Source organism: Numida meleagris, chromosome 6 (assembly GCF_002078875.1).
Source record: "Numida meleagris isolate 19003 breed g44 Domestic line chromosome 6, NumMel1.0, whole genome shotgun sequence".
In the NCBI taxonomy this organism is placed as follows: domain Eukaryota; kingdom Metazoa; phylum Chordata; class Aves; order Galliformes; family Numididae; genus Numida; species Numida meleagris.
In genome coordinates, this window is record NC_034414.1 from 18686323 (window position 1) to 18700171 (window position 13849).

At 38.0% G+C, this 13849-nt stretch overlaps 1 protein-coding gene and 1 long non-coding RNA gene across 3 annotated transcripts in view; one reads left to right on the forward strand and one right to left on the reverse strand.

The window, feature by feature from the left end:
• CAPRIN1 (cell cycle associated protein 1) overlaps positions 1 to 9390 on the forward strand; it is a 33748-nt gene extending 24358 nt beyond the window's left edge. The window contains exons 13-19 of the mRNA XM_021403090.1: positions 96 to 206; positions 482 to 631; positions 875 to 1025; positions 3002 to 3196; positions 4471 to 4571; positions 5425 to 5488; positions 6963 to 9390. Of these exons, the coding sequence (XP_021258765.1) occupies positions 96 to 206; positions 482 to 631; positions 875 to 1025; positions 3002 to 3196; positions 4471 to 4571; positions 5425 to 5488; positions 6963 to 7027 (837 nt within the window). The 3' untranslated portion in view covers positions 7028 to 9390. The remainder of the gene's footprint in view (positions 1 to 95; positions 207 to 481; positions 632 to 874; positions 1026 to 3001; positions 3197 to 4470; positions 4572 to 5424; positions 5489 to 6962) is intronic.
• On the reverse strand, positions 10883 to 13840 carry LOC110401695. 2 transcript variants are annotated; one of them, XR_002440536.1, is made up of 3 exons: positions 13706 to 13840; positions 12698 to 12803; positions 10883 to 11370 (listed from the first exon to the last, which is right to left on the reverse strand). It is a non-coding gene; the product is annotated as an uncharacterized LOC110401695 (long non-coding RNA). The 2 variants fall into 2 exon arrangements; XR_002440537.1 differs by having other exon boundaries at positions 13529 to 13840.

Here is a 13849-nt window from a genome sequence, read left to right on the forward strand (position 1 = left end):
TACCTATGATGCATTCCAGAGTTCCTTGATACTTGTTATAGAAGTCTCTGGGGGCATCAGTCGACTTGGGGAACTTCTGGTTTTTATTTTGTCAGGTTCCCTTGGTTTCTTCTACAAGCGAGGGATATACAGCCTCCCAACCCATGTACCAGCCTTCTCATACAACAGAGCAACGGCCACAGAAGGAATCAATTGACCAGATTCAGGTAAGTCAGATTTCACAGGGTTGGGAGTGACTGTTTCCAGATGGGATCAAATGTTAATCTTTGTTTATATGAAAATAAAGCTTCATGATTTCATTTATTGGTAGGGCTTGTTCAGTTCCATGTAAGTTCAAAATTTTGAACCAGTCTGTCATTCATAGTCATTCATAGTGAAAAGTTCACTTGCTGAAATTAATCCAAGGCCTTTGCACTTTTTTTCCTTAAAGTTCTCAGTACTATTCAAAAGCTACTAAAATGTTGTTTGCTTTAATTACTAGGCTTCAATGTCACTGAATGCAGACCAGACGCCATCGTCATCATCACTTCCCACTGCATCCCAGCCGCAAGTTTTCCAAGCTGGATCTAGCAAACCTTTGCATAGCAGCGGAATCAATGTTAATGCAGCTCCATTCCAATCCATGCAAACAGTAAGTAGCAAATGAATTTTGAATTAGTTTATTCTCGTAGTCATTTCTTTTGTTGTTTTTTACAACGTTGGAATCAGTTATTTTATCAGTTTATTTATTTATTTAAACTGATACATCGGTTTAATTGCACAGAATAGTCTTCGACTATTCTCATTTCGCAGTCTTGCATTATTTCTTTAAATCATCTGATGAGAAGTTACAAAAAATGGATTGGAGCAGAGAGCTATTTTTCTAACATTATAGGTATTCAACATGAATGCACCTGTTCCTCCTGTTAATGAGCCAGAAACCCTTAAGCAACAAAATCAGTACCAGGCCAGTTACAACCAGAGTTTCTCCAATCAGCCACACCAAGTAGAACAATCAGATCTTCAGCAGGAACAGCTCCAGACAGGTAAACTAATTTTAGAGAAAAATAGCTTCAGTAGAGCACATAATCAAGTCCGTGAAGTCCTAGGATATGTAGCAAAGTATGTCACACATTCTTGAATGTTCCTTGTTTCGCAAAGATGCTCACCTCTGGACAATGTCTGTTTTTTTTTGCTTCATTTTGTACCCCAGTGTTTCTGTCTTGATTTGACTATCCAGCAGGGCGTGGACTTCAGTATGTAACTCCCCAATTGTCAGAGGAATTTTGCTACCGGATTTTAGTTGTGTATATGGGTTTGAAAATCACAAACAGGATTAAAGATTATTTTTGAGATGAAAGTAGTAGAGTACTTGCTCTGCTGATACTAAAGTTAGATGATTCTTAAATCTGCCATAAAAAAAGAAAAAAGTTGGTTGTAATATTTCAGATAAATTCTAAAAAGGTAATATCTAGAATCAAGAGCAAATATGGACTGGTTCTCACAGATCACTGAAGGTCCAGAAAAATCTAGAACCTTCTACTAAAAAGGTTGAACATAGCTTGAATACAGCAATCAAAATGCTTTCTAAGTTAGCAAGTTAAGAAAAACAAGCTATATTATAGAGCCTATTTGTAAAGCTATTCTTGCGGCCCACCTCTTACTTGACACTCAGATAAAATGTGTAGATGCAGAGAGGGATTTCACATGAAAGATGCAGGGCAGAGATGGCAGTGGTGAAGTGCTAACAGCTACTGGAGGTGTAGAGTAAGGAAAAAATGTAATCCTTCTTTGCAACTGATTATGGTCTTGAATTTTGTCTTCCCTGCAAGTTAGGGTAAGGGTTGGATGGATGAGAAGAGGGAGAACCAGGTTTTCGCTGTTTCCCTTGTACATTGTATGACATAAAATAAAAAAATAAAATAAAAACTAGAAAAATAACCTGGGCAACAGTGGTGTTGAAAATGAGCTATGCAGTATTAAGTGCTTAACTTCATATAACAGCTAAGTAAATGTAACTGATGGTACTAAGAAAATACAGTGGCTTTAGAACAAAACCTGCCCATTATAAAAACCCTAAAGGATAACCACCTCTTTCTGTTCTTGCGGAATGCGTGGAAGTTGGGGAGACAGGGAGCTATACAAAACTTCATAGCACCGTGAGGCTGAGTGAGCTTGAACTGAAGTTGTGCTTTCTTTTGGATAGTGAAGTCTTGCTTTCCTACATATGAAATGGGAGGGAGAATCTTATCACTTAAATGTTGAGATCCTGCTTTAACAATTGCTATCAAGCTAAAGTTTATAGCTCTTCCACTCTTAGATACAGAATTCTGTCTATTATTATGCTTGCTGAGCCTATGATCCTTGGATTGTGTTCATAGTCCATGTCTGATGATTCCTGTGAAGTGAAGATAATGTGGCATACCTTCTTCAAAAAGCAAATAGTCTCAAGCTATCTGTCCAGCTTTTGCCTCTTGACTTACGTATCCTGTAGAAGGAAAGAACCCGCAGCCTGTACAGTCAAAATGGCAGCTCTGTTAAAACATTCCCACAATCTCATCTTCAGTCAGCACAGCTGTGCCTAGCAGAGAGAATGTAGAGTGACTGCAAATATTTTTTAGTGGCTGTCTGCCAGTTCAGAGGGAAGGAAGCTCCAGAACCGAGCTAACTCACATTATTTTTTACAGTATGTATGTGTGTTGGTGATTTTTAAAGGAATTGAAATGGCACACAGAAGAATGTTACCTGCGTTAGGAATATTTGTTGCTGAGCTTAGGCCAGAGGATTCTTGACACTGACTTAATCTAAAAGTGGCACAGAGCTGATTTATCTTCATTGTCAGATATCTCACAGTATTAAATTTGACACAGTTCTGCAGATTATTTTTCTTTGAATGGTTAAGCATTTGTTGATGTGTTCAATGGTACTTCAAAGCTTTGTATGTTGAGTTAGAAGGGAGCGTATGTGGGAACGTCAAGGCAGAAACTCATGATCGTGTACTTTTTCCTCACTTCAAATGCAGTGGTTGGTACTTACCATGGTTCTCCGGACCAGACCCATCAAGTGGCAGGTAACCACCAGCAACCTCCCCAACAGAATACTGGATTTCCACGTAACAGTCAGCCTTATTACAACAGTCGGGGAGTGTCTCGTGGTGGATCACGTGGGACTCGCGGTTTGATGAATGGTTACAGGGGACCGGCAAATGGATTTAGAGGTAAATGGTTTAATTGAACACTCTTATCTGACTTTTACTTGCTTCTTTCTGGAAACATTCTGTCAAGTTGCTATTTGTTAAACTGACCTACTCTGATTTTTTTACTCTAGTGGTATTTCTGTAGCCTTCTGAAACTTGAAAATCCTGTTTGCTTTAGCTTACTTAAGCAGCTAAGTAAGCTACACTTAAGCATATGAATTTTCGGTCTTTGGTTAGACTTATATTTATATAAGTCTATTTATATTTATATCCTTTGGTTATGATATAAATAAAGAAGTCTCTTTTCTGTTCTACGCTGAAGGCTGAGGGTTAGTTTGATGAGGCATTTGTTTGCTATTGCAAATACAAACAAACATGGAAATATCCAACAGAATGTTTCACAAACATCAATTGATGAATTCACATGCCAGTTGATACTTAAAATGTTTTATTCCCAGTTCTGGTAGAATTAGTCTACTTGAAAGAGTTTCATCTTTCATCATATTGAGAATGGGTTTGATTATGCAGAAATACAAGAGCAGAAATGCAAAAGTCATTACTCTGAAGGAACTAACAGGAGCAGAGGAATGATACAATAGTTCTGGATGGATAAATAAAAAATGTTTGTGGAGATTATTTTATGTGGCTTTCAGTGTTGCAGAGATAGCCAGGGTGTGTATGCTAGAACAGGAAAGATGCAGTTTCCTTGTCATGTGAAGGACTGGTGAATATAGCACTCAAGGGTGGATTTGGATCCTCTTGCCCTTTTCTCATCCTCTTATGTGATTGGAGAATAGAGGAGAAACTTACTGTAATAAAAATACAGTTGACTGTGGATGGCAGTACTGTGCTCACCATTTGCCTGTTTAAAAGTGAGCTGGATTCCAAGTTTTAGACTTAGGACTGAAACCATTCTTGGACTTGTTTCCCGCCTGTCAGGGAAACCTTCGCTCAGAAGCAGCTTGAGTTGGCTGTTGTGACCTTGCAGACTGCAGCTGTTACGTTTAGATCAGTATTACATTTAGCTTTGGATTTATGTAATGTAAATTAAATCTCAAAATACTGGAGAAATGCACAGAATGGTTTTCTCCTCCCAGTTCTTACTAGATCTTCATTTGAGTTTCTTGTAATAGTATTACCATTGATGTTGCAAACATGTGCTTGACTTGCAGAAACTACTTACCAAGTGTTTTTTTCCTTAGGTTTAGGTTAAAAGGTCTTAAGGCTTTTCTTTATATGGTAGCATAGTGTGACAGGTTGTCATTTCCAAGTAAAGGACTTACATTTTTCCTTAGGAGGATATGATGGCTACCGTCCTTCATTTTCCAACACTCCGAACAGTGGTTACACGCAGCCCCAATTTAATACTCCTCGAGATTATTCGAACTACCAGCGGGTAAGCTACAAGAAAAATGTATGCATCAGCAAAAGCACGAGTGCAAGTCAATAAGTGAAAATTTTTCCTGTGACTTCTTTTTATTGCTAATGAGGACAGAAGTTACAGGTACTGAACAGATACTTAACAATAGCAGAATTTGAGATGGCTAGTTATAATTGGGAAAGCAGTTTGGCTGTGTGGTCTCTGAAGTAGCCAAAGCAAAGCTGGTTGAATTATAAAAAAAAAAAGCTCAAGTTTTTACAGCTCTGTGAGAAAGAAGACGACACTCAGAGAGCTTAAATCTATTGAAGTTTACTTCTCAAGCTTGTAAGGGGCTTGCCTGTCTTTGGTATTTCTGATATGTTGCTTTGAAATTTGTATAGAATTCCATGATTCTGTAGGAAATATACAGTCTGCTCAAAGCTTAGTCAGACTGACTAAATGACTGCTTATCCTCAAACATGTATTCGTAAACAGATGAGATGGCTAATTTTGATACTGTCATTAGCATCTTATTTCATTTTGTTGACTGGTACTGTGGGAATCCCATCTTTTTGACCTCTGTGTAGCTTGAAAAAAATGAACAGTAAATAGTTCTGTTTGCGTTTATTATTTCTATTGAAGAAAATATCCTGTAACTGGACAAAGGATTTATTTTACATTATTATAGCTGCTAGATACTGGTAGTAGTAAGAATTTGTTTTCCTCGCGTGAATTAAAACTAACAGAATGCAGTATGCTGAAGTCACAGGTCATTTCATCAGTGCAGACTGTTCTAAAAGCATGTTATTTTACTGGTAACTAATAACTTCCTAAACCAAGAAAATGTGTATATTTCATGTCATAACTTTTTTCTATTTTTGTGCTTCAGGATGGATATCAACAGAACTTCAAACGTGGTTCTGGACAAAGTGGACCTCGGGGAGCTCCTCGAGGTAATTCCTGAGTAATGTGTACTTGATTTTTGCTGAATGGATCTTTGGATTCCGTTTCTTGAGTTTTGTGTTCAAAAAGCAACCTCAGTCCTTATTCAGTAGATCGCAGTTGAAGCATAAGCTTTCTTGTCTCTTGACTTCATAGCTGACTCTGCTTTGGAACAAGGGTTTGGACTTGGAGGACTTCTTGAGGTCCTTTATGGCTTGAGTTGCACCATTGTCCTAAGAAGTAGTGGTAGGAGCTTAGTTGGCTGTTGAATGAGGAATTACTTGGGAAGAAATTAAAAAGACATTTGCTTTTGGTGCTTAAAATGTAGCAGATAATAATGAAAGAGTTTAAAGTGATTTTTTTCTTTAGATTTATCATAACTTAAGATCTGCTTAGTTAGGTGCATTAGTAATTTCTAAGTAAAATTTGCTTACAAAGCAGCCCTCTGGCTGTAACTGGCTGTCAGCCTTCAGAATTGTGTTTCTCTCTGCAGTAAGAGATGAATTACTGCATCTGTTGCAAGGTCTTTTTTTTTTTTATCTAAACATACAACGTCTTATTTTCTTCCTTGATTCCGAAAAATTATTGCTTTAAGGAGTGGAGGCATTTTATCCTGTAGCTTTTTGATAGTGTTTGCCATGTGTTTATCTGAAGAAAGGAAAAAAAAAAAAACAAAAAAACAAGAACACATACCCATGAGGCTCCAATTGAACTTTTAAATCTTACTTTTCAACAGTGTTTTCCACAGTTCTTTTCTAGTAGATTTTTGGTGATAAGATTATGTTCTGTCTCATGCAGACATTTTTATGAGAATCTTAAATAATCATCATAGAGCCTTATCATTGAGGACAGCTCGAGGTTGCACTTAGAGTTCTGTTCTTGACTCTCCTGATACTGAAGGCACCATCCTCTGGAACTGTGGCTTGGAATTAAACCAGGCTGTGGTGAAGCTGAGAACATACTATAGAAAGCACATGTATAATGAATAAACGTCTTGACATTTGTTGTCAGGGATGTGCGGCTGACATCAGAGAAATTCACCAAGTGACCAACAGTTCTCATATACTGAGAATGTGAGCTGCAGACAGTCCCTTTCTTAATTAGGAAAGAATGGAAGTAAAAATGTGATTAGTTAGCTTGCAGTATTTAAAACTGCAGCGAACCAATGATTGCCTTACATTACTTCAAAACTTCTAGTTTCGGTGTCTCTATCTCATGACTTAATTTTTTTCATTTTTACTTGAAGTGGTTACAGCTTCATAGTTTGGAGGGAAAGGTATTGAGATAAAAATGAAAACCATAAAGGCAGGCTGCACACTGTTGAGTTTTGATGTAAAGATACTTTTGAAACCCTTTAGCCCAAATACCTAGTTCAGACCAGAGTTTGTAGTTGTGGGTTGGGGTTTTTTTTGTTTGTTTTCTGTATTTTTTGTTGTTCTGTTTTGTTTCCATGCATAATTCAAGTGCCTCTCACATATTTTCTAGGTCGTGGAGGGCCCCCAAGACCAAACAGAGGGATGCCTCAAATGAACGCTCAGCAAGTGAATTAAACAAATTCACAGGATTACATTAAAACGCCAAAAACACACTGGCCAGTGTACTATACATGTTACCAGAAGAGTTATCATCTATTTGTTCTCCCTTACAGGAAGTTTGTTGTAAAGGGACTATTTTCATTACCCATTATGACAGGACTACAGTTGCCAGCTTTATATTACCTGGATATGGAAAGAAACGAAACAACGTTTACTCTGCATGTTCTGTCCTAAGCATCATCTTGAGCCTTGCACATGAGATTCAGATTCCTCACCCTTGCTAAGAATAAAGCAAAAAAGGCAATTTTCAGGGTGATCCAGTCTCTCCATGGTTAACTGAAGTGGCAGGAAAAAGCAAAGACTCACTTCTGACATAAAAAGTGATGCAACAAATTTGGATATAATCTTCAAATTCAATAAGAATTACTGTGGTGGCAAAACCTAATGTGACAAAACCCAATATTCCCATGAAAGGATTGAAAAAGTGAAGTGTGGCTTGGTAGTGCAACTGCATTTCAGCTTTTTCATATTAAACTGAAGCACTGAACAGTTAAAGATGTGTAGCGATGCATATTTCCCTAAGTAGGCTTATAGCCAGTTTTTGACAAAGAAGCGCCCTTAGCTGCAGCGCTCCTCATCACCAGGGCCCTGTTTACTGTGGCTAAGGATTTAAGATCGCTTGCATAACTGCTAATGTTATTGTGTAATTTTTTTTAAAGAGAAAAGCTTTGATTTGGCACTTCAACAAAATTTTGCAACAAATGTGAGTTATAATCTGGATGGCCACTGTATATTTGATGTGAAGTATTTAGATATCTCTTTGAAACACATTTAAGTTTCTTTGATAGCAATGACTTTTGTAAGGATTGGTACTCTCTATCATTCCTTATGACTTGCACATTGTCTGTCACTAATACTTGACTTTGCTGTATTATCACCTAAATAACTGATGCCGGTACTGATGGAAATCTCTAATGGATAATCATAACACTTTTGGTCACATGTCCTTTTGTCTTTCCTGCAGCCTTGAAGGTTTTAAGAAATCTCAAATGCCCGCTGCTGCTGCCCTTTTAATTGCTATCTTTTGAAAAGCACCAGTATGTGTTTGAATTGATTTCCCCTTTTAAGGGAAATGACAGCCAGCAGTTACAGTTCTAATGGTATAAGCAAGACAAATAAAACATGTTTATAAAAATTGTATCCTGAACACTGGTTTTCAGTGACTGAAACAAATTCAATGTAATGGGTTTACACTGCATAAGGTTGTTTTTTTTTTTTTTAATGAAAGATTTTCTTGAAGAGTTGTCAAACTCTTCCGTTCTTCTGATTTTATTCTAATATCTGTGATGCCTAGGAAATTTTTGTGGAGACTTCCCTTTTCATCAAGGCAGCAATGTCTAGAAGAAATGGCATTAGACTAGGAGCTGGAAATTACCAAGTTTTACTCAAGTTTTACTGTATACTTGTGGTATAACCTTTGGAAAATCACTTGTGCCTAACTTTTGCGCACATGCACTCTCTCTGCAGTGGGGAGAACATATTGATAGCTGCCTCCATAGAGGTGTTGGTAGTTCTGTTGCATTTATAGCATGTGCAAGAAGAAAAGTGCTTTGTTGCTCATCAAATAATTTCTGCGTGTGGAAGGGTGACGTTAAGGAACAGCTACCTGTTGTTTAACTGTTATATACAAAACTGAAGGTTGTTTTTGCCCAGAGGTTTGCTCAGAGGGACATTTCTACTTTGTATCACAACTGAACTTTCAGAACTTCGTGTATTTTTTGACTTCATTGTTGAATAGTCTGGAACTCCATGCAAATAGGTGGTAATCTCACTTTTCATCTTGCGTGTGAAGAGCACAAACAAGAAAAGTTTTTACTGAGGAGTGATAAGCTTTTGAAGACAATGCTACACAGCAGACATCTTGAAACAATGCTGATGGCTAGAAGCGCAGCAGTTTTAGACAAGGCCTAGGAACATTCCAAACCAGTGTAAAGATACAACCTGCAGTCCGGTAAGAAGTTGCTGTTCTGTGTCTTTTTTAGGAAGCTATTACTGAGATAATAGTCCCAATTGTTTTTTTAACTGGAAAAAAAAAATAAAAGACAAACCTTTTAATGCTGAACTGATGTAGGAAACAGTGATTTTTTTTTTCTTTTCGTGTGCATCAGCTTACTTTGAAATGGTTGGTAGAATATAAGCTATTCAGCCTTTTCTGTTGCACACCAAATGCGAATTCAATAGCTAATTGTAGTTGGATAGTAAACTTGCAGCATACTGAATTAAAGACCACTGAATTGATCAGAACATTCCACTTAAGCTTTTTTTTGAAAGGTAATTTAAATTTATTAATAAAACATGGGTGTTTGAGAGGCCTCTTATTTGAGATGCAAAGTTGTAAGCCTTTTCGTGTATGAAAATGGTCTTTAGAATAGCTGTTCTACTGTATGCTGATAGAGGGAGATGTGTTACGATAGTAACTATAAAACAAGTACTTAATACGTGTTTAGTCCGGGAATTTGCACTGACTCCTTTAATCTCAATACATGCAGCTAATAAACAGTATACTGAAAAATTGCCTCGAGTCACGGTATGGCACAAAGATTCATTAACTGGTTTTCTGGCCTGTTCAGGGGGTCTGCCTGTCAACCTTACGGCTGATTGCAAGGGTCCAGCTTGTTTTCTTTGCTTGGTCCACTGCAGTGCAAGTGTGGTGCTACAAGTTTTAAAGAACTGTATTTAGAGAGAGAGGACTTCAGAGCTTTTAAGTACCTTCACTGCTTAGATTACTTCTAGATCTGAGCTGCATTCAGATCACAAGCAATTCTAGATAACTCATTTGGGAAAAAAAAAAATCTTCTGAACACTGAACAGTTACAAAAAGTGATGGTAAGGAGGCGAAATGGGTAGCAGTTCTGGTCTGGTTCTGTTGTAGAGCCCTTTCTGACACCAGGGGGCAAACATCGTGCTTCTGAGCCTGTACATAAATACATCAGTTGCTCTCATAGTGGTTTACTTGATTCTTCTCTGAATTAGGCTCTTCGGAGCATAACAGACAAGTAATGAATGCTTTCTGGTATGTGCAACTATTATGAAAGAGATGTTTTTATTCCAAGCTGGGACTTCATTATCTAACAGCGAGGCAGTGATAACCTACAGTGGTATGTGTTTGAGAACCAGCTTTTAGCACCACGGTCTGTAATAAAAGGATTCTTGAGTAAATAGCATATAAGGTGGCTCCAGAGTTTCCCAGATGTTTCTACCTAATGTTACTGCATCTGGGACACTTGGGACCTTTCTGGACATGCTGTATAACTTAGAAATCACGTGCTGCTTGTCATACCTAAGGTCAGCTTTGTCCTACTTCATTCTCCCTGTATATTGGCTCTCTTCTTCCAAAGAACAGTTCACCAGTACGAATTTTGGGATTTACTATGGAGTTTATTCTAGGTTTAACTGCCATTTTTCTTTCCAGGATATAGCAGTAAAGTATTGAAGTCTTATGACTCCAGATGTCGTCCAGAGTAGCTGCAAGAATGATACCGATGACTGACTAATAGCTAATAACATATTCTGCTGGGGCTTTTGTAACTTTGAGAGAATTTCAGGAACTTTTGTCTTCTCACAATGTCCCGAATACCTTAAGTTTTAGTCAGGCAGATTATTTGATTGGATTACAGGTTTCTTTCATGCACAGCGTCACTGCAGAATGGAGCAGCCTTCCTTCTCTCCCCAAATGGCATTTGAGTAATTACTTTGGAGAGGGAGGTGTTGAAATGGCTTTAACCCTAGGCAAATATTGAAAGTATGATAAATGATATTGAGAAAGCAGTAACTTCCTGTGATTAATTGCAGATAGGGCAAAAACTTTGTAAGCCAGCAGAATAAGATGAATAAATAATCTGACCCTCCAGGTCTTTATTTGAAGGTCTGGCAGTAGCCAAGCTAAGTAGTTGACTCCTCTTAGCGTTTCTTCGCAAGAATCATTCATTATAAGTGCTCATCTGAAATGCAAATGTTATGTATCAGTGGACAAAATTGTGCTGTATTCTTCAGATTTCTCCTTATCTCAAGTCTGCTGTAGATATAAAGGGACATGAGGAAGCTGCTTGTTACCAAGTTCCATTAATAAGACTGTCAGTCACATAGAAATTTATACATAGAGATGAGGTTTGCAACTATATGAACAGAACTGCCTCAAGTCTTTCAGATCTGTGCACCTATTTTTACAGTGTTCCACCTGCATTCAGCATGGATGGAACAATGAAGGCATTTAATCATTTGAGCTGGCACCATCAGTTCTGCAGATGGGGTGGGTAGTTACCTTTCACCGCTGAGTGACCTGAAAATCAGTGCTTCGTCTGAAAAGCAAGCAGGAAATTGTCCTGAATAATAAAATTTTCCTTTTGAACTTCTAAAGATAATGGTTTTCTTTTTAAATACAGTTATGATTGTCTTCTAGAAAATCCATTGCAAAATGGTATCATTTCCTTGTAATTCTTTTTGTAAATGATAAAACAACTTTGACTATTCCATCACAGCATCAGGAACTAAGTGTTTGATCCGTCTCATACTAATCTCAGATTTCTTATGTTCAATGGCACAATTAAATACAAGGAGTTTTCAGATTAACCTTGGGAAAATTTCATTGTTTAATGTAAGATCAGCATACTCTATGCCCATGAAGAAAGGTAATGACTTAAACGAATTTTGTTTGTTTGGCCATTACATTTTTTCAGAGGGAGAGGGGAAAAGTCCTTCAAACTCTCCCATCTGCAACTACTTGCTTTCTCTTGTGTTCAAATGTTTTTCATCCCAGTCAGTACATTTTCTAAGATGAAAAAAAGGATGTTTATGATTAGCACTACACCTGGCTGTGCAGGCATTGATATTGCATTCAAATCATCTTACATTAAAAAAGAAATGTAACCTGAGGGGAAAGCCATAGTGGACTTCTAAAGAAACTTAATGTCTTTTGCTGTACCTGAAAGAAAGCTCTGACCCTCATCTACTTCTGTGAAGATTTAGAAGAAGCATCTTGGATTTCTGTCTTTATTTCTGCAGAATTTCATGAACTGGATATATTGAATTTCTGGTGTGGTACACAGAGCCTCTGATAAACTGGAGACTCTAATAAGAAACTAATTTTCTAAATGGGTTATCTAAGAGAGGAAGTGCTGTTTTATTTGTTTTCTTAGGCTTTTTGAACATGATGTAGTTAACGTTATTTGTGGTTCAGTAGGTCTAGCCTTAATGGAAGGAAGGAAAATTGTTTGCCAAATTCACATCTTAAAGCCAACTAGAGCAGTGTTTAAGAGAACTGTATTAGCAAAACATCATTATAACTTGACAGCTGTGACTATTTGTTTTGAGTGAAATTGATCGGTGTTAGCTCTTAATGGGATAATAGCTGCAGCAAAAGTTAGGTTTCTTCAGCCCCTATCTCCCCAATTAATTCATGTTCATAAAATAAACAGGTGTAACTAGCTCAGTCCAACTATGGCATCCAGTTTCTGCTTTGTATAAAATGTGCTCAGGTACCTAATTAGTGGATCAAGAGTACACCTGATGTTTTTTGTATCCATTACACTTGTATTAAATGAAAATATATTGATTTTTTGAGGCTATTCAAGTTTAGAACAAATTTTAATAATGCATCTACCACAGAAAATAAGTTTTCAGAATTACCTTCTAGTTAATTTGCAGGATCCAGTTTTCCAATGGCCTTAATCATACCTGTCTATGTCTTCACCGTTCTTTACCCCTCAGTTTGGTTCACAGCTTATGTAAACACCTGCAAAATAAATTATTTCAATGTTTTATGTCCTCTTAAGCAAATATTTCATACCTATCCCTCAGGAATTGACTTGTGCTTCTGTTGTGTTGGTGGTTTTGTTTGAGTACCTGGGTTCACCTTGAGATTTGTTCTACAGCCTTAGTTATTTTTAATTCAATAGTTTGATCATATTTTTTTGTTATATTTTGAAACTTAAAATATCTCAACATAAACCCAGTGGAACTAAGCACACTTTCCTGTGATGTTACCTGCTTTTTAAAAGCTTCACTGTTCAAAACGGATTTTTGGTGGTATGAAAAGCTAATAGTCGTATCTATGCAAATAGCCCGCTCAGCTTTTGTAATGAAAGGCTAACGTTACAGGCTTGGGGCTGAGAACAGTGTCTCTGCGATGTATTAGGATTGAAATAGGAAGTCAGATTGGTGCAGTGCTTTTTGTTGGAGTTCCGCTGCTGTACAACTTGCAGTTTTGTGTAGGCAGCTTTCCACCAGCTGTGGTTTTACTCAACAATAGAGTTTGAGCATTACTTCTATTTTAAGAAGCAAGGTTACTGATATTTCTTAGGATTTAATAATTTATTCTCAGACAACAATGTATCCTAAAGACTCATTGTTTTTCTTTGTACGTGCTCCATCTGCTTTCTGCAGTCTCTTCCGTGGAAGCAGCGCCCACCCGCAGCCCGTTTCTCTGGGCAGCAGGGGCTGCAGCGGCAGCATGCTCACCGCAGCGTGAGAGGAACGCTGCTCGCTACAACAGTCCGCCGCTGCAAGGAGCGTTTACTTAGGAAAAAAGGAATTAAAAGCTTTTGAAGTTTGCTTCATCGCGTCTTTACAGTCGGCTACGCGGTTGCTTGGGCATGTGTGGCGTGCAACTGAGGCTGGTTTGCACAAATGCCGTACCGCTACCAGTTCTCAGGAAAGCTTTAACACAGACACGCCCTCAGCGAAGCCACGGGCGCTCCCGGCCTCAGCAGCGCATCATCCCTCCACAGGCTCCCCATAAGCTCGCTCCGTGAAGCGCCCCCACGCGCACAGCCGGGCGCG